Below are 21631 nucleotides of genomic sequence, written 5' to 3'. Positions count from 1 at the left end.
TGCAATGTACAAAGAGAATTTATTTTATTTGAAAATTAAAAATAAATAAATAAGAATTACAAGTAATAATTAAAAACCAAAAAAAAATTATATATTTGAAAGAATCATTTTTTAATTACAGTACTACTTGAGGTAGATGATTCCTGATTTAGATTTTTATCATTAAGACAAGACTACAATTAGAAAACAGTTTAGCTTCAGGATGCATTTCACTATGTATTTTCCTATTAATGACTGACAGACAGATAGATTTAAAATAAATATACATCAAATATAAGTTAAAACTGATAAAAATTGATATAAATAAAAGTGTTAAAATAGAGGTAAATAATGATATAAAAGTAGTAGTTTCGGGGCAAGGTGTCCCTTCTTCGTCTAAACAGTGAATGGCGTGCTGCGTATATTATATACAAAGGGTACTAGGAAAGTTTTGCAATACAGCTTTGTTTATTTAATTTTTTCAAAGTAATTTCCTCTACATTCAATACACCTCTCCATCCTCCGAAACCAATCTTTAAATCAGTTCTGCCAAGTTTCACTAGGGAGTAAAGCACACTCGTTGTCCCAAGCCCGTAGAAGGTCCTCATCACTGGAAAACCGCCTCCCTTTTAGCTTCATTTTCACATGCGGGAACAGTGCAAAGTCGCAGGGAGCAAGGTCTGGACTGTAGGGAGGGTGCTCGAGAAGTTTCAGTCCTGTCGTGATCAAATATTCGGTGCAGGCTTTGGCGCGGTGAGCTGGAGCATTTTCGTGATGGAGGTACCAGGTGTCCATTCTTGACTTTGGCCGCAGGTTCTTCATAGATCCAATGACTTTAGGCAGGCATTGTTCAGTATACCACTTAGCTGTGACTGTCTTCTGCGTGTCCAAAACGACACGTTCCACAATTCCACTCGATTTGAAAAATACAGCTATCATTTTCTTCTTTACAGATCGGGATTTTCTGACAATTACGGGTGTGTCGTCATCATCAAAGACCCAAACTTTGTTTTGAGCCTTGGTCGGCAGATCGTAATAGTACAGCCAAGTCTCGTCACCTGTCACGATGTTGTTCACATACCGAGATTGTCCCTTATCAAACTTTTTTAACATCTCCCGGCACCAAGTCACACGTCGTGTCATCTGCTCTTCAGTCAGTTGATGTGGCACCTAGAGAGAACAAAGTTTCTTCACGTGCAAATGATCTTGCAGAATCGAACGAATTGCTGGTGCATTTAGGCCCAAAGTATCCTCTATCTGTTGGTAGGTCACTCGCCTGTTTTCATCAAGCATTTTCCTCACAGCAGTAACGTTTTCCTCCATAACTGACGTTCGTGGCCTTCCCGGCCTCTCAGAATCCTCCAGAGTGAAATTTCCCCTTTGGAATTCTCTATACCACCTGAATATCGTTGTACGATGTGGACAATCATCATCTAGTGCAAGAGTCATTTCTTCTAAGCACTGGTCTATGGTTAAACCACGCACGAAATTATACCGCAAAACTGTCCTTATCTCATTTCGTGACAACGATGCCATCGCAAGCACTTTACACTCTCACTACTAATGAATAACTGAGCCCATCGACTTGGCGCAGCGGCTACTATGCATGTATGAACATGTCTCAACATGCAGCAACAAGCAGCTTCCTGTGATTCATTGTTGCGTCATATTGCAAAACTTTCCTAGTACCCCTTGTATATGCATAAAAATAACATACAAGAACTCCCCGGTTTAACGTAATACTTGACTTACTGACATTCGACTTTATGTAAGTTTTTGCTGGCTTGTGCAAACTGAAAAATTTATGGAAAAGGTATTTTGCATCTGTAGGGTTAAATGGAGGTATTGTAAAAATATCATAATGTGAACCCAATAACACATTGTTGTTGGTTTTTTTTTTTTTTTTTTTTGTAATTTGTTCCAAGTCCTTGGAAGTTGAAAATTTCAGTAAATTACTAAGCTATTCATCTCTAAAAGGTCATATTTAAAATGGAAATTGCACTACGCTTATCGTTATCATGTGTTCCGTTATAAGGATCAATTTTGAACACCTTTGTGATATTTTCCCAAAGCACGTTTCTGGAGGTCACAACCATAAAACAATAAAAACAATTTGCACTTTCCGGTTTATGTTTGCTTTTCTGTTAGTGCATCTAATTATAAACGGGTAGTAAACTCGATCTTATTGCATTTGCTATAATACTGATAACTGCAGTTGTGTGGGTTTTTATGTTATTATGGTGAAATGAGTTTCCCTTCACTGAAATCTTCAAACAAATTTTCAGAATCTTCTCTTCATTCCTATTTACTTATTAGAAAGGGACTAATGAAAAGTGCAAGTGCTGGCAATGCTAGGAAACGAAACAAAATTGATTTAGAAATGAAGATGATTAATTAAGAATTATGCATCAGGGCAAAGTTTGTTATTATTACACAGCATTAGATCTCGCTGCTTCAACAGTGAACACTATTTTAAAGGACAGTGTGCGTATAAAAGAACATGTCAAAGGATCAATGCACTTAAAATCAACAGTGGTCACAAAACTGCGTTCAGGTGCTATCTCGAAGATGAAACAGCTGTTAATAATATGGATGGAAAATCAGTTTCAGAAGCAAGTGCCCCGAGTCCAATGGCCATTCAAGCAAAAGCAACAAGTATTTATGAAGATATTAAGGATACGTTCGGTGAACCCCAAGCCAAGTTTTGAGCAGAGCACATGATGCAAGAAAGCAAGCTTATATAGCATCAGCCAAAAAAAAAAAAAAAAAGTACAGATCCTTCTCTTTTCATTCATCCACTCGCTACAAACGTTTGTCTAGTTCTGCCTTGAATCTGTTTAAGCTATCAACTTCTACAATGAGAGGTGGAAGTTGGTTCCAGCAATCAACCATCCACTGGCTAAAGGCAAGCTTCCGCACATCTGTCCTACAACTGTCTTTCCTCAATTTGAATTTATGCCCTCTCAGGCGATTACTCTGAGCAAGAGGAAGAATCCCATAAGCATTGAGCATGCTCAAATCATTCAAGGCTTTATACACCTCAATCACCTCGCAGGTGCCTAGTCTCCAGGCACTGTAATCTGCAAAACTTAATCCTTTCTTCGTAAGAGCAATCCTTTGTTTCATTCACTAATCTTGTTGCCCTTCTCTGTACTCGCTCCAACAGCTCTACATCCTTCTTAAAATGAGGCCTCCAGACCTGTATACAGTACTCAAGGTGTGGCCCGACCATTGCCTTATACAAGGGGATAATCACCTCCTTATCCCTACTAGAAAAATTCCTGTATATCATTGACAAGACACCACGAGCTACTCTTGCAGATCGTCTGCACTGCTCAGAAAACTTAATATTTGCCTGCAAAATTACCCCCAAGTCCTTTTCACTCTATCACTGTCAGTGTAGCAATACACAGTTGATACGTTGCTCTGGGGTTACTGCTTCCCATATGCAGTACTTTACATTTGTCAACATTAAACTTCACTTGCCACCTCTCAGCCCATCTGCTCAACTTTTCTAGATCCTGTTGCAGCAGCTTACTGTCATTAGTGTCATTAACAACCCTGCTGACCTTTGTATCATCTGTAAACTTGGACATTAAGAAAGATATACCATCATCAATATCATTGATGAATATAGAAAACAATGGACCCAACACTGAACCCTGAGGGACTCCACGAAGGGTTGGTTTGGTTTTGGTTTTTTTTTTTAGGAGCATTAGCAACTAAGGCCATATTGCTCCGGTGCGGTGGTCATTCCCTGACCTTTCCGCATGTTCCGTATTTGGTGGTGACGGGCTCGAACCCCGGTCTAATCAAGAAGGGTGTGCTACGCACTGCTGCTCCTTCCCACTCCACGAAGGGCAGTGTCCATTGATTACCACTCTTTGTCTTCTCCCACTCAACCATCCCTTTATCCATAGCAGCAATTTGCCTCCAATGCCACACTGCTCCAATTTGTGCAGCAGTCTTCCATGTGTAACAGTATCAAAAGCCTTTCTAAGATCCAAATATATGATATCAAAATTAATCTTTGCATCTAGTTCCTTTGTGACTACATAATAGTATACAATCAAATTGGTCAGGCAAGACTTTCCCTTAACAAACCCATGCTTTGTCAGAGCTATAACTGAAGTCTTGTCTAGATGATCATGTATTGCTTCTTTAATCATTGCCTCCATTAATTTCCCTGGAACAGAAGTTAAACTAACAAGTCTGTATTTACCTGAGTCTGCCCTCGATCCTCCTTTGTTGATTGGGGTCACATTTGCACATCTCCAGTCCATGGGTACCTCCCCTGAGTCCAAGGAAGCTCTCATAATTATGGGTAAGGGTTTGCTTACTTCCTTTGCTGCTTCCTTTAATATAGCTGGATAGATTCAATCCACCCCAGGTACCTTTCTTATATTTATCTTCAACAATTTCTCCTCCACTTCACTCTTAGTTACTACAAGATTATCTAGCATACTGCCACAGTTTAATACATCTCTGGCATTCCCCTTCCTGAATAACTCCTCATGTGTGAGTGTAGATTCAAAATATTTGTTCAGTTTGTTAGCTACCTGAGCAAGATCATCAACAGTTGAACCATCGATATCAAGGGGACCAATCTGATTCATCCCCTTCCTTGTAGAGTTTACACAACTAAAGAACTCTTTGCTGTTTTTCTTTGCATCCTTTGCCAAAGATTTCTCGTAATCTGCCTTTGCCTGCCTAACCTTCTTTGTGAATTGGTTACAGACCAGTTTATATCTATCATAGGCTTCTGTGTCTCGTGTTAATTTATATGTAGCTCATGCATTTTTCTTTTTTTCTTCACCGACTGTGCGTTGCCAGGTTGGTAAAGTGCCTCCCTGGCAACCCAAAGGTCGTGGGTTCGAATCCCGCCTCGGGCTTGGATCAGAGTACTGCAAAAACCTTGGGAATTGCATTATGGCCACAGAAGCCGATGCACCAACAACTAACTAAAAACAAACAAAAAAAAAGCATTTTTTTTCTCTGCCACATGTCTAATTAGTTCATCTGACATCCATTTAGGCCTAAATCTTGAACAATATTTCTTAGTTGGTATGAAAAGCCTAGTAGCTTCCAAGATTAACTTTGAATGCTTCCCATTTTGAATTTGTTGTTGGTAATATCATCAGTTGGTCCCACCGTATAGAATTTAAATACTGTCTCAGACCACTCTAGTGACCTTTACGGTATCAAAAACCCTTCCCTTTACCCGTGATGGTAGTTACCTCTTTGAATAAATCCCACTCCAGCACACTGTGATCATGCCACCTAGTGGTTCCTTTATCTGCAAATTCTTAATGCATGAAGAATCACTACTGGTAATCAGCCCAAGAGTATTACTCCCTCTAGTTTCCTCCCAAACATTCTGCTGTAGAAAACAATCATCCAATAAATCCACAAAAGCCTTGCTAGTGTGTGAGTGACCAACCCACAAATTCCAGTCAGTATCTGGGAAATTAAAATCCCCCATTATAAGACACTCTGATTTACTAACCCACTCTATTTCTCTGCACAATTGCTCATTATACTCATCAGATTCATTAGGTCTGTGACACACACTTACTCTCATTTTCCTTTCCCGGTTCTTATGTCACACCAAACAGACTCAACATTGCATTGTCCACCAACATAAATTGGATGGAATTCCTTAGATTTTGTTTCTTAACTAACAGCATAACTATCTTCCTGTCCTGTCTATCCTTTCTATACACATTGTACTCCCAAAATTCCAATTCTGCACTGCTTATGTCTGTGTGACACCACGTCTTTGATATCTGCCAACAATATCTGCCTTTGTTGTCTTGACTAGCACTTCAAGTTTATCAAATTTATTAACTATACTCCTAGCATTGGTGTACATGTGAGTATACATGCCTGTTTCTACTCTTAGTTACCCTTACACAGCCCATGTATTTACTTGTTCCACTATGACTCCCAGCAGTCCTGGAAATCCCCATTGCCTTGGTTTCCAGGCTGCTGCTCAATTGCATTTCAGTAGAATTTCATGGCAAGCAATGGATGGTTTAATACGTTCAAACATCGTGCTGGTTTCCACAATGTTAAAGTTGTGATGAAGTCGCCAGTGTTGATTCTGCAGCTGCAGAGAAATTTTGCGATGTGTTAGAAAAAATTATTAATGAAGGCGGCTATTCAACGCAGCAAATTTTTAACGTTGACAAGATGCTCTGTATTGGAAAAAAATGCCAGATCAAACCTACATTGCCAAAGAGGAAAATACAATGCCAGGTTTCAAGGCAACAAGAGATAGGGACACGCTCTTGCTTGGGGCTAATGTAGCAACAGATAACATATTAAAACCACTGCTTAAATACCATTCTGGAAATCCTCTTGCATTTAATGGCATCAATAAAGTCACCCTACCCATGCATTTCCGATTGAACCAGACAGCATGGATAACAATTATCTCTCTTTGAACATTGGTTTAAATGCTGCTTCATTCCCAAGGTTGAAAAATATTGTAAAGACAACGACGTTCCTTTCAAGATTTTGCTTCTATTAAATAATGTTCCTGGACATCTATGCATCTAGATGATTTCAGTTCAAACGTGAGAGCCATATTTCTACCTCCAAACATGACTTCCTTCATTCAACCTATGGATCAGAGTGCTATTTCGAATTTATGAGCATACTATTTATGGACAACATTTACTCAGGCATTGTCTGCAGTAGACGATGAGAAAAACTTTATGTTAAGAGAATTTTGGAAATCTTACAATATTTACCACATCATCATAAACATTAATGACGTCTGGGCAGAAATTACTAAAAGTTATTTAAATGGCACATGGAAGAAAATATGTCCATGGCACATGGAAGAAAATATGTCCATGGCACATGAAAGGCTTTGAAGGATTTGAAAAAGATGAATCATGTGAAGCAGTTAGATTTCCCTGCCGACCGGGCTAGCTAGGTGGATAAAGTGCCCGCCTGGCAACCCAAAGTTCGCTGGTTCAAATCCCGCCTCAGGCTTGGATCAGAGTAAAAATGCAAAACCTTTGGGAGGTGCATTATGGTCACAGAAGCCGATGTGCCAACAACTAACAAAAAAAAAAAAAAAAAACAGATTTCCCCAGTGGCTCACATCTGGTGAGTATGGACTTGGCACACTCAGGGTCCTGATCTAGATATGATCATTCTTCTCTTCTTGGTGATACCTTTCTACTTTTTTTTCTCTCTCTCTCTCTCTCTCTCTATATATATATATATATATATATATATATATATATAAAACTCGGTAACTCTTTTTGGCTGGTGCAGCATAAGCCTCAGGCTTCCTTGCACCATATAGCTAATAATAATAATAATGATGTCTTTCAGTAAGATGCCAAAGAAATAGGATGTAAAATTCAGATGTGTGCAACATTTATCATGTACTGTAAAATCAAAAGAGATATGATTTTTCAATTTCAAGTGATGGGAAATAGAATATAATCAGACATTTGTGAAAAGTAAGCATAAGGAAAATGTGCAGTGCATAAAAAGAGGCAGAGAAGTAGGCAATGATCCAGAATTCAAGCAGAATATAGTGCAGGGTTAATAAATGATCAAAGAAGCAGGAAGTGAAGATAAGCAACATACATTGGAGTAGTCATTGTGTTATACTGACCAATGTTCTAATCTCCACTGACTTTATTAGTTGTAAAAGAACACAAGTATTGGTAATATTTGTGTTCTTGTATGACTAAATGAAAGTAAGAAAGAAAGAAAGCTTATACGGCATCAGCCAAAAAAAACACTTCCCACCTGTCCATCCCCTTTAGGCGCCTCCATAGCCAGGTGGGAAGGAGCAGCAGTGCGTGCACACGCTTCTTGATTAGACCGGAGTTCGAGCCCGTAACCACTAAATACTGAGGATGCGGAAAGGTCAGGAAACGACCACCGCATATCCCCAGAGCAATATGGCCTTAGTTGCTAATGCTCCTAAAAACCAAATAACAAACAAACAAACCATCCCCTTTAATAGTTTGTCTAGTTCTTCCTTGAATTTATTCAGGCTACCCACTTCCACAAAAACAGATGGAAATTTATTCCACCACTCACCTACCTGCTGGCTGAAACAAACTTTTCTACTTCTATCCTGCAGCCATCCTTCCTAAATTTAAATTTATATAACCCTGCCATGTGTGTAGTCTGAGAAAGAGGAAAGATACAGTCAACATTGAGCTTACTCAATCCATTCAAAGCCTTAAACACTCCATGTGGACATGTGTATATGTAAGGGCGGCACCTAGAACGTTAGTTCAACTCCGCCTCGTATCTCTGTGAAGAACAGTATCACTACAGATGGGCCAGATGTGTGTGACGTCGGTTTGTGTGTATTATGTGTGTGTTCTGTTGTTCTGTTCTGGCCGCTTGGCTACCCAGAAGCATCAGTCACCTGGACAGATGATTCTGGGTACTCGTCCACGCCACGGGAAGGTAGGCCAGTCCCAGTAAACACGTACCGTCTCGAAAGAGACTCTGACCCACCTGGTGTTGTCAGCAGGTGGGCCAGGAACCTCTGGGGGGCCCATTCCAGAGGGAAGAGAGGAGAGGGGGAAAAAAAAAAAAAAAAAGTACCCGTAGTGCAAGTTGTAAAAAAAATAAATAAATAAAATAATAATAATAATAATAATAATAATAAAAGTAATCCATTGTAATATATTATAATAATACAGTAATGTATTTATGTATGAGAAAAGAAGGAAAAAAATAAATAAATAATAATAAATAAATAAAATAAAATAAAAATTGATAGTATGGCAAATTTAGCAAAAAAGAAATAAATAAAAATAAAGTAAAATAAAAAAAAAATAAAAAAAAATTAGAATTTAGCCTTTCCCTTCACAAGAGTGAAATCTAGGCTGTAGAATTGCTAATCTGGTTTTGATTGGCATTGGCATACAAGGTTTTTCGCCGGGTAAAGATGCCGGATGCAAAGGGCTGTAGGGAGGAAAGATTGTCTGGAGTCTGGATTAGTTGATCCATGTTGGTTGGGGAGAAGTTCAGAATTTTTCTCCGAAGTTGATCTCTGAGATCCTCGTACAGGTCACAGTCAAAAAGAAGGTGGTACCAGTTTTCCTTGCCTCCACAAAAGCATAGGTCGGTAGCGAGAAGCCCCAGTTGGTGCAGCTTTTCATTCAGGGAGCCGTGGTCGGTCACCAAGAAGGACGTTTCAAGGCTGAGAGAGAACCAGGATCTTGCAGTTTTGGTCATCGCAAACTTTACCTCGGGGAGGAATCTTTTGGTTACTGTGCCTTGTGGCGACGTATTGCACCTGGTTTGCCAGATGTTGATCAGTTCATTGTAACATATTGATTTTTCACGTTTATCATCTGCAGTGAGATTAAGCTCAATATCCAGAATACAGGTTGGTATTTTTTTTCTGATTCTGAAGCAGAGCCCACGGAAGATTGTAAACAAATCAAGCAGGAAAGTTCCCGCAATTACCTGAATAGCTGCCGTGGAGACAGTCCTGCATATACGGTGAGTGGCCAGAATCATTCCTCTTTGGATGGAGTTCAGTTTGTTCCTCATTTTTATAATAACTGCACGGTGGAACCACACTCCGGCAGCATAAGTTACAATGGGTAGGAATACTGCTTTGTAGTATAGCGATAATGTTCTCTTAGACAAACCCCATTCACTTCGAGAGACTCTGAGGATGGAGGCAGAAAAACCTTTAACTTTGGTGCTGAGGTGTGGGAAGAAGCAGAGTTTGTGGTCTATAGTGACTCCTAGGACCCTTGCTTGTGTAACTAAAGGCAGTTGCACACCAGAGATCTTGATTTGCGGGGGTCTCCGCAGGTCAAGCTTGTTCTTGAAGATCATCATTTTGGATTTAGCTGGATTTATGTGGAGCTTGTTTAACCTGGTCCAGATGGAGAGATTGGACAAAACGTGGTGAGCATTAGCTTCCAGAGCAGAGCGTGAGTTTCCAGAAACGATGATGGTGAGATCGTCTGCAAATGCTACAATTTTTGTGTTGTCAAAGGAGTTACCAAGCCAATTTTGGACACTCCAGTCAGATCTCCTTGCAGGTGTCTAGTTTTCAGACACTATAATTTCCAGAACTGAAACTTTTCTTGGTAAGAGCACCCTTTTGTTCGCCTCACAAATCTCTGCTCTTCTCTGTACTGTTCCAACAGATCTACAGCCTTCATAAAATGAGACCTCCAGACCTGTATAAGGTGCTCACAAAGTGGCCTAACCATTGCCTATAGAATGGGATAATCATCTTTTCACTGCTGGAAAAGTTCGTGTATGCCATTCATAAAACCCCATGAGCTGCCCTTGCAGCCTTTCTACACTGCTCAGAAAACTACACATCTGACTACATAATTACCTCTGGGTCTTTTTCATTCTCCACTACCCTGAGTTTGTTACCACACAGTTTGTACATTAATCTGGGTTTACTGCTACTCATATGCAGTAACATCCTTTTGTCAATGTTAAACTTCAATTGCCATTTCTTAGCCCATCTGCCTAGTTTTTCTAGAACTTGTTACAATAAGTAGTGCTGTAGTGTAGCATACTTTTATTACTCTCATTAACCAATCTTACAACTACAATTAAGCCTGATATACATAAATCAATATCATTATAAATATAGAAAACTGTGATGGGCATAGAACTGAATCCTGGGAGACTCCACTAATAACATTAGTCCAAGAAGAGCAGTGCTTGTTGATAAGAATTCTGTTTTCACGCTCACCCATCCCTTCACCCATAGCAACAACTTTTCCTTAATGCCACAGTACTCCAATTTGTATAGCAATCTTTTATGTTCAACGGTGTCACAAAGTTTTTGGAAATCTAAGTATGTTGTGGCAGAATTATTATTTTTATTATTGCATTATAGTATCCAATTAGATTGGTCAGACAAGTTGCCCCTTAACAAATCCATGCTCTGACTGCAGTATAACTGCATCCCTCTCTAGATGGTCCTGCATTACTTCTTTAACCATCAAATCCATTATTTTCCCTAGAAAAGAAGTCAAACTAACAGGTCTGTAATTACTCATGGTTACCCTTTGATCCATCTTTATAAATTTGGAATACTTTTGCGCATCTCCAGTCCATAGGGACCTACCCTGAATCCAAGGATACTTTCATGATTATGGCTTTAGGTTTGCTTACTGTCTTTGTTTCCTCCCTTAATATAATTTGACAGATCCCATCCACCCCAGGTGCCTTTTTACATTTCACTCCAACAATTTCTCTTTAGCTTTCCACTCAATTAGCACAAAATTATTTAGCCCTCTGTTAAAAGTTGATAAATTTCTGGTATTTCCACCCATAAAAATTCCTACTGGGAGTGTAGATGCCACATACCTACATATAAATGGGGTAACAACAGTTAAACCATTATAATTCATTTTCTTCTAGTTTACATAAGTAAAGAACATTTTTTGCATTTGCTGCCAGAACCTTCTCATAATCTGCCTTAGCTTACATAACCTCCCTTTTGACTTGATTGCAGACTAGTTTATATCTCTTATAGGCTTCTGTATCTCCTGATAATTTATATGCATCCCATGCATTTTTGTTCTCTGCCATGTCTCATCAGTTTATCTGACATCAGCTTAATTTTCAGATGAACTGATTAAGTCTTGAGTGGTATCCCTTAGTTGGTGTAAAATCTTAGTAGCTTCTACCATTACTTCTCTGAATCCTCCTATTTAGAATATACTGTTAGTGCATCAGTTGTTCCCACCGTACAGAATTTACAATCTGTCTTAGACTATAGTAAGTTACCTTTATGAAAGCAAAAGTTCTTCCCTTTGCCCATGACAGTAGTTACATCTTTAACTAGATCCCATATCAGTAAACTGTGATTGCTGCCCTTGGTGGATCTTTTATTTATAGATTCTTAATGCATGATAATCAGATCAAGGGTATTGCATTCTCTAACATTCCCCTCTAACATGCTGGTGTAGAAAACAGTCATCCAATAAATCCACAAAAGAGCCTTGTTACTGTGCAAGTGACCAAGACATGTTTCATTCGTTATCTGGAAAGTTAAAATCCCATTATAAAACAATCTTGTATACTGGTCCACTCTGTCAGTACAGTTGTGTTATATTCATCAGTCATTATGCCTATATCGTACCCCTACTCTCATTTTTGTTTTCCCAACATTTATATCATACCAGAGTGACACTTAGAGTCCTATTCCACCTATGCTTTTCACAAAGCATATTTCCTGTTTCCCTGACAGTTGATTCACAACAGTTACCTTCTGTGGGACCAGTACACTCTGCCACAGAGGATATCATTGTGCCTTGTGTTTCCTAAATGTTGCCGGAATTGTTTTGGACAGCTGAGTGCTTGAAGGATCCCCTTTTTTTAATTTCTTCAAGGACATCCACCCTATTCCTCATATAAACCGATCAGAACGCTGATTTGTCACCTGAGATCTTCACGATCTGTCCAATGAAAGTTCTCAAAGACATCTCCCTTGTATATATCATGTCTCCTATGGATAAATCCTCAAAATTGCCATAATAAGTAACAAAATGATTGTAGCTATGATTCACAAGAGAACTGCCATCATCAGTTCTTTCCCTAGCTAAAGAATTCCCACTACTTTGAGCTTTTTGCTTTGCTGCCCTTGTTTTTAGTCATGATTCTTATATAATTTTAATTAACATTACTGCACAAGCTAAGAAGTAAGAATGCCCATTATTACCATATTGTGTTATGTATTACATGCTACATATAATATGTAACATATTACGCTATACTGTTATGTTCATAATGTTATTAACTTAGATAGCCTTAGTAAAAATACTTGTAATAGTGATTACACTCCCATGGAACTACAAAAAAAGAATAAGAAATAGCAATGAAAACAAATATGAAACATCAAAATGATTGACACTGACAGTGGCAGCCGAATTCCCCTAACTTTGACTGCTGTTTTTAGGCAAATGGAGGCCAAGTAAGAAACAGTTTCATCTGCTTTATCAAATAAACACAAATAATAGCTGCAGTGGTAATTTTAAATAATAATGATAACACAAAAACAATAACTTTAAGTAAAATGTCTACTTAGCAAAACTCAAATCGTGGGACAGTTGGTCAGTTCTGGCCTTAGTGGTCATCTTCAGCCATAGAACACATCCATGGCCATTTTCTAGATGCTGAAACACTGAAACAAACATCAGAACAATGGGACTGGATAACTCTCCTCTAGACTTAAGATTTGCATCTCCGAGGATTAGTGATATTGTTAATTAACCTTTGGGGACATTCAGTATCAAGAAACAGGATTAGTAGATGACTGGCGGGGGCTGAATTGCATTCACTTTCATTGTGGTAATTCCTCCACCACCACATCTCACCAATGTACAGCAACTTCAGTGCTGCATAGACAGAGTCAAAATAAAGAATGGGATGAGTTGTCTTCAGTGATGATTTAAGGATTCTTTTGGAGAGTGATGACAAATGGAACTATGTGGCAACACTGGGTTGAAATAGATTTTTTTACCTGTAATCTCAACAAAAGCATACAAATCAGATGCTAGGAATCATAATATGGAGTGTCATTTGTTATAGTAACTGTTTTCTGGTGACTTTTTTGTTCTTATTTCATGGGTTGACATTACATTGAAACTGTACTTAAAAGTTTTATTTTGCCATTTCTCCAACACCATATAACTCTATTCCAACAGGTGCTTTGTCCCATACTGCTGATGTTGTCAGTTTCTCTGCAATGTCAGTATGATTATCTGGCCTGCCAAGTCTCCTAATTTCTTCTGTTGAGCTTATATTAGACATGTTGGAATGGCAACTACAGGCCAAATCCTACTAATCAAACACCAGAACTACTACATAAAGATGTTTGTAGAAGTATTTATAAACAGTAGGTCAGCCTAACACATAGATCATTTTGTATCACATAAATTAATTGTAATTGTAACAGTATAATAGGAAATATTACAATGGTAACGAACATATTTCGACAGTTATACAAAAATTGAACAATTTGTAAATGTAGGCAAACAAAGAAAAATATTAAGTTTAATGTAATATAATTTTAAAACAATGATAATAGTATAAAGCTTTGAAATAGAATTTAAGCTTCGGTCTACTTGTAATGCACTGTATTGTCTAAGAGTTTTCTTGAAGGAGGAATCATCTTTGAAGTCAAGCTGTGTGTAACTTTCTACCCATGTACAAATTAAAGTGCTGTATTGTTCATAATTACATAAGGTCTGTCTGCTATACCTTGTTGTTTGTTAAACTCGAAAGAAATACATATTGTTGCCAAAGTTTCTAGAATGTTATGAAAAAAATGCTGTACTATGAAATAAAAAACATGAAATGTTGTAATACCGTATTTTACTACACTTACCATTTATCTTGAGTAGAAGAGCTTGAAATATTGCTATATCATATAATGGCATTAGAAACTGGGTTTGAAGAGATCTTTGGTACTCTCAGAGGTTCAGGTTACTCCCTACTGATATCCAAATTGCTTGGCAGACTAATGAAAGGTGATGATAAAGAAAATCCTGTTTCCGTAGTAGTGAAAATAATTTAATTAATGGTAAATACCATCACATCTGTAGTCGAGTGGTCAGGAGCGGGAGTGCAGTAGCACACGCTCTTTGAGTAGATTGGGGTTCAAGCCCCTTACTGCTGAATACAGTCGATCTGCCAACCCGCACTGGACCAGCGTGGCAGATTATGGTCCATTTCCCTCAGCATGAATTGTTGAGGAGGCTTCCATCCTGCAGTGGGCTGATAATGGCTGCACTTTATTTTATTTTTTTTTACCATCAAATTGAAACAGTTGGGTCATGTACTTGTGAAAAGCCTTGTTCAGTACATACTGTCTGTTATTTCTGAAGTCCATCGCAATGAAGATTTACATAATAAAATAAAACAGGCCTACGTGCTCTGGATTCATAATGCGAAAATTTATTTTTATTTTGTTACACAGAGCATTAAAACTACGATAAATGAATTAGCTTTCGGCTGGGTGGCAGCCTTCATCAGATTAAAATACTTTGAATGGCAGTTGGAATAGAGATGCACTGCCAGGATGGTGCGTGAGGCACGTGGTTAATTGTTTGTTGATGTTTGTGGCTGTGACGTATGGTGGTGACGTGGCCAGCATTTGTCTATGGACAGAATTACTGCTTCTGTGATGGGGTTAAGTTGACAACCACTGTTCCTGTTCAACGAGGTATCCGAGCATTTTATACTTAACGATTCCAACCAGGTGCGCCTTAGGTAATGGTGGGACTTGTCCACAACCACGACATCGCGGTGTGGGTCGATGTCGTGGTGGGTTGTCCAGACATGCTCGGCAATAGCTGAGTTGGCGGATGTGAACACTCAGCTATTGCCGAGCATGTCTGGACAACCCACCACGACATCGACCCACACCGCGATGTCGTGGTTGTGGACAAGTCCCACCATTACCTAAGGCGCACCTGGTTGGAATCGTTAAGTATAAAATGCTCGGATACCTCGTTGAACAGGAACAGTGGTTGTCAACTTAACCCCATCACAGAAGCAGTAATTCTGTCCATAGACAAACGCTGGCCACGTCACCACCATACGTCACAGCCACAAACATCAACAAACAATTAACCACGTGCCTCACGCACCATCCTGGCAGTGCATCTCTATTCCAACTGCCATTCAAAGTATTTTAATCTGATGAAGGCTGCCACCCAGCCGAAAGCTAATTCATTTATCGTAGTTTTAATGCTCTGTGTAACAAAATAAAAATAAATTTTCGCATAATGAAGATTTACTTACTGTAGTTAGTTGAATGCTAGAGGGAAATGCATTAAAAATCACAGCTTCAAGCAGTACTGTATGGTCAACTTTGTTAATCAATTTATACAGAAAATATAACTGTACACACTTTTTTTTCTATCGTTGCAGGAGTTAAACTTGAATATACTCTTTCAATAAGCTGAATGGGGGACCAAATTTACTAAAACCCATATGGTGTTAATTAGCTTTTAATTTAAAATGTTAACAAAAGGTTTTTAGGTCAACAGTGTTATTGTATATAGGCTATCTTCTCATTATTTCTGTAAACTAATCAAAACACCATAAAATCAAACATCTTTACCATTCTAGGGTACAGCTTGCTTGATTGCATTTTCAATGAAGTAGAGCGAACTTATTATGTCCTTGATGTCATGTGTTGGAATTCTCATCCAGTATTTGATTCTGAGGTATGATTGTATTTTTATTATTACCAGTTTAAAAAAAAAAAAATGAAATCTCTCTAAATTAGAGATAAAATTCAAGACTAATTCATTATTTTCCATATCATGAAAGATTAAAAGAATGTAAGACTCATTTGCTGTTATATATCTAGTGTTAGATACATGGCAATAAAAAAATTATAAAAAAAGAAAAAAAAAAAGCTGAACATTTCAGAACATTACTTAGACCTGTTCCTCAGTGATGTTCTGAACCTTGATTTTTTTATAATTAATTAGTAAACTATTTTCTGAAATTTACATACTGAGTATCCTTATAATATAGAGGTTGTGAATAAGAAAAAAAATTAATTTATTAAAATTTTAAAACTATAAATTTATTCTTTTATGACAGTTCTGAGCTTCTAACCCACTAATAAATTTTTTCCTTAACCCTTTAAAGTAGATATTTTTTGGAATTTGATTTCATTAGCCATCATTGGGAGAAAGTAAGGAATGTGGGAATGGGTGTAAATAAATAGTTTATATATAAACTATCTATTTATTAGTTTATATATATGATTTATACAGGGGGTGGCAAAAATAATGGAAATACCTTTGATAAGAGTTACAGGTATGCACTAATATGGTTTTGGACCTCCCTTTGCTTTAAAACAGTTTCTTCTATTTGAAATAGATTCAAATAAATCTTGAACTGTCGTAAGAGCAATATTGGACCATTCTTTGTGGAGGAAGGTTTCAAGCTCTTTGAGTGGTGAAGATGGAAGAAATCTTCTCTTCTCTCCAAATATGCCTACAGTGGCTGAATAAAATTTAAGTTTGGTGATTTTGCAGGCCATGGGAGATGCTTAGCCCCAGTTTCATCTTCCTCAAACAAGATTGGGCGCATCTGGTATTGGAGCATTATCACCTTGAAATATAGCATTGTTTGTGAAAACAATAGTCACTCAAAATATCAAGGAAGTAACTTAGCTGTTCAGAGTGATGATAAGACCTAAAGAATACCAATATATTGATGCCAAAACTACTAATGGTTAGCACAAGATAGTCAGGATGATGTGCTTCCTTTATCATTCACCAAATATAAACTATTCCTGATGTAAAAAAAGTGTGAATAATGATTTGGCTGACAAGTTTCCAATCATCATATATCCAGTTTTTTGCTCCTTACATAATTGCGACCTCTTTCTAGCATTACCATTAGTAATGTGAGTAGCTTGGCAATAGCAGCTATGTCATAAATTTCAGCTTTATAAAGTTCTCCAGTTATTTTTTTTATGTAATATTTTTGTGTTTTTGGACTGCAATCCTTTTCAGTGTCTGGCAGTCTTTCAGTTAGCGTCAATTTACTGTCATAATTTGTCTTGTTAGATTTTGTTTCTCTGTACTTGGTGAATGCAGATAATCATGACTGCATGTTCATAAATATCATAGAGTCGTTACAAAAACTACTACTTTCATATGAGGTGTGTGTGTGTGTGTGTGTGTGTGTGTGTGTGTGTGTGTGTGTGTGTGTGTGTGTGTGTGTGTGTGTGTGTGTGTGTGTGTGTGTGTGTGTGTGTGTGTGTGATAATGGGCCTTCTCAAATTTTTGGAGTTAAATTGAACTTTCATGCAGCAGTCGTAGCAGTAAGCAATGTGGAAAACTAATGGTATTAAAAAATTCTCTGGCAATAGCATTATGGAATAACTCTCAGATGTATCGGTTTTCTCCACACAAATCAACATGGGTTGAACTAAGAAATGTGGAATTGCCCTGTTTATCTGGTATTAAACAAACCACATTATTTTTTTTTATCCAAAAAAGTGGGTTGGATCTGTACAGTGGTTTGAAGGTTAGTATAATGACATAGTGAAAAAATATAAAACAGTTTTCACATATAGAAACCAAACAATATTCTTTGAAGAAATTAGTTTGTTGTCAACCAGGGCTTTTTTTCTGCCAGAATGCACAGGAATACTATTCTGGAAGTTGTAGACTTGTAAAAATAAAAACTGTACTAAAGAATATGATGAAAATATGCTTTTATTGTGGAAATTTTTATAAAATTTATACTTTGTTGTTTTAAGGGAATAAATAAATAAAACTCAGTAAAGTAAGTTTCCATAAATGTCATCCAGTTCATAATATTTCTTGTACTTTTGTAATATGTACATAGCCTTAAATTTGTGCATTTGATGCCATTATTAAAACAAATCCCCGGGAGATTTTTTTTTTTTTTTTTTTTTTTTATAATGCCACCAAATGCAATACCAATAAGCCCTGGTGTCTTCCATGAAAATATAGTAGTTTTGCCACTTATCCTTATTTGAAGTGGTCTAGGTTTGAATCTATTGGAGACTGCAGAAATTCTTAAACTCCTTTTCAATCAGAGTTGTAGTTAGCTGATTGCAAATGAATTGAGGGGTATTTTTTCTATGTGAGTTATTCTGGGTTTCTTCAGCCTGCAAAGTATGCAAATTGGCCTGTAAACAATGTATGATGTCTAGACATCACATGTTGATGCAGCATGGCCTAAGGTGTTGATGTACTTTAAAACCACTATCAACAACAATTGTTGATTGAAAGTTGTTCATTTATTCTGCTTTGCACTTGGCAGTATACATGTTTAGTAAGTTGTAAGGAGTAACCCCATTAACAGATCTGTCTTAATACCTGTAATTCAGAATGTTTATCATCCGGAAATGTGCAATACCAATCTGTTATTTATTTGAAGGGGTCATCATCTGAAGACTATAGGTTAGTGAAGTGTCATAGGCTACCTAACCAGGAAATGGCCTTCACACCTTCTAAGCTAGGCTTTTGTGATGCAACATACTAATAGTCTACCTTTTCTTGGCCACAAGAAGGGTGTAAATTATTAGTAGGGAGCCAAAGATGTAACCTATCAGTAGTGAGCCAGCTGTGTATGTCAAACAGATGAACAAGGATAGATTGCTAACATGGGAGGACTAAGACGTGGATAAATTATTGCCTGAAATAATTTCACTATAATAGGACCAAACAATCAAGACACGTACCAATTGGGACTTGAACCTGGGTTCACAATATCTATACTGCACTTTTTTACCCTAAATTTGCTACTAGAACAACCATCATGTTAGGTACCATCAACAGTGGAAGCTTAAATAGCAAAGGAGTGTAATGATTGATGTAATATCAGAATACAGATATCACAGAAACCTAGTGTGGATATAGGCGAGCTGCAGCTAAACGATAATTATAAATTAATTTATTCTAGAAGAAAGTTTAATTGACTAGGAATCATTTTCCAGCAGAGTTATCTGAAAAAAATTTAAGATGTAAATTTTGATGGTGAAATCTTTCTTTAATATCTTAGGAGGAGCTATAGAAACTAATGACAAAGAAAGATTAGTAATGGTTGGAGATTTAAATACTAGAGGTGAATGGCCAAAAAACTTGAGAACAGAGTGTAAATGACATAAGTACAAAATTCTGTTTTTTGATTTTTCAGTGTATTCACCACAAAGTTCAGATACATTTATTATATTTAATTTGAGAAGAGTGTAATCCTTCAAAAAAAAAAAAAACATTCTTCGAGTCGGTCATTCTACTAGGCATTCACAGCTGTTTTAGCTTTTCATAATTTTTAAAATGAGTTTCATGAAGATGTAATTTGAGATTTCTGAACCAATAATAGTCACTTGTGGCCAAATCTGGACTCTGTGGGTGTAATTGTTCAAATCCATGTTCATGAATTTTAGCCTGGTCTTTGTGAACGGGTACATTATCGTGGGGAAGCAAAACCCAACTTTTTTTTTGTCTTTATTTTTTTTTTTTTCCCCCGAATTGCAGCATTTAACTTTGGCATAAGGCTGGTATAATACTTTCCTACTATTGTGATCTTAATTCAGACACTTTAATTCTGCTATTTTCTAAAATATTTCCTTCAACGATGGTAGTTGTTTCAGAATTGATTGCCAGGTGGCCAGCCCTTCGATTATCGTAAACTAACTCCTGTCTTCTTTTCTCTGCCAAATGCCTTGAAAAAGTAGCATAACTGGGTGATACTTCCCCAAATATTGGTCATTCTTTCATGGATTTCTTTAGCATTTCCGCCCTCTGGTTAAAAATTTGATTATTGAATAATGCTTGATTGCCAGATATTCATTTTCTTTCACCTACTGACATAATTTTTTTCATGTTATTTTATAAGACTATAAACTATAAAAATCAACTCTTGCTATTTTTAATATTAGATTAGTAAGATGCAGTTACTTTGGGCTATAACTAATGTCAGCATAATTTATTAATACACTTTACATACCCTGTTCTCAGAAATTTTTGACTAGCCTTGTAGCAGAGTAGGAAGTTATACCTACAGCAATATCGTAAAGAGCAACAAGAATTTTGTTTAGACTATCAACTATTGATTACAAACACAGCTATTTCAGTTTAAAATTAACTCTGAATTTACTTGGGAGAAATTATGGATACTATACTATCTGTTTTTGAGGTTTAAATGGGCATGGAAAATATTTAATGTGTAAAGGCAACAGGTGTAGATTAAATGAAAAGGTAAGTAAAGCCAAGCAGGAAAACTGCAGAAGAGTTTCACTCCTTAGTGTAGTAAAATCTCTGCAAATATTTTAGAGAAAAATGATTGTTGATGTATTGTTGAATGTAATCCTGCAGAACTATCAGGTGTTAGGCCCAAACAGGGAATGCTGCCATAAAATTTTTGCACTAAATCATTGAAAAATTGTAGAAATGTGGCAAGAGCTTATTTCAGATTTGTTGATTTTGAAAAAGCACGCAACAGAGTACCTGGAAATATATTCTTTCAAATTTTTGAAAAAAAAAAAAAAAAAAACTGTTACGTTGAAAAATTTCCTGTCTCACTCCAAGTTGAACTTGGAGTGAGACAGGAAAGACAGGAATAAATGAAGTGAAAGTTGCAAATACAAGGGCAAATCAATAAGTAATACAATCTTTCAACTGTGAAAATATCACTTAATATAAAAACCACCATATTCACTGCATTTTCTCCAGCATTTGTTGCAGGAAGTGAATGCACTTTGATAAAAATCAGGAGGCTGACGTTTACACTAATGTTTAATGTCAGAAATGAGTGAGTTGCATATCCCTCTTAAACACCCTACCATTCAAGTATGCCTTCAGTCTACCAGACAAACAAAAGAAAATGTGATGGGGTGAGGTTAGGGCTATTATGTGGGTGAGGCATTATGCTCCACCCCAGCTGGGCAACCTTTGACAGTAGCATCTATGACATGTTCAGTCTTGCATTATCCTGATGAAACTTGATATCCTGCTAATTCAGTTCGGGTCTTTTGCTTTTCAGAGGTCGATTAAGTTTTTCCAGGGACAAGCAATATCTTTCTTTGTTGGTGGTGGTTCCACTTTCCAAGAAATCAATAAAAATTATGTCGTTTTGATCCCAGAAGGTGACCATAAGTTTTTTT

General features: G+C 37.2%; 1 protein-coding gene across 2 annotated transcripts in view; it reads left to right on the top strand.

The window, feature by feature from the left end:
• Nucleotides 1–21631, top strand: part of Snup (snurportin-1) — a 285875-nt gene that overhangs the window by 186271 nt on the left and 77973 nt on the right. For both annotated transcript variants that reach the window (XM_090377225.1, XM_090377224.1), the window contains exon 6: nt 16099–16196. In XM_090377225.1, coding sequence (XP_090233351.1) covers nt 16099–16196 — 98 coding nt within the window. The remainder of the gene's footprint in view (nt 1–16098; nt 16197–21631) is intronic.

Source organism: Mastigoproctus giganteus, chromosome 7 (assembly GCF_048544385.1).
Source record: "Mastigoproctus giganteus isolate SK-2022 chromosome 7, ASM4854438v1, whole genome shotgun sequence".
Classification (NCBI taxonomy): Eukaryota; Metazoa; Arthropoda; class Arachnida; order Uropygi; family Thelyphonidae; genus Mastigoproctus; species Mastigoproctus giganteus.
This window is presented reverse-complemented; position numbering and strand designations above follow the sequence as displayed.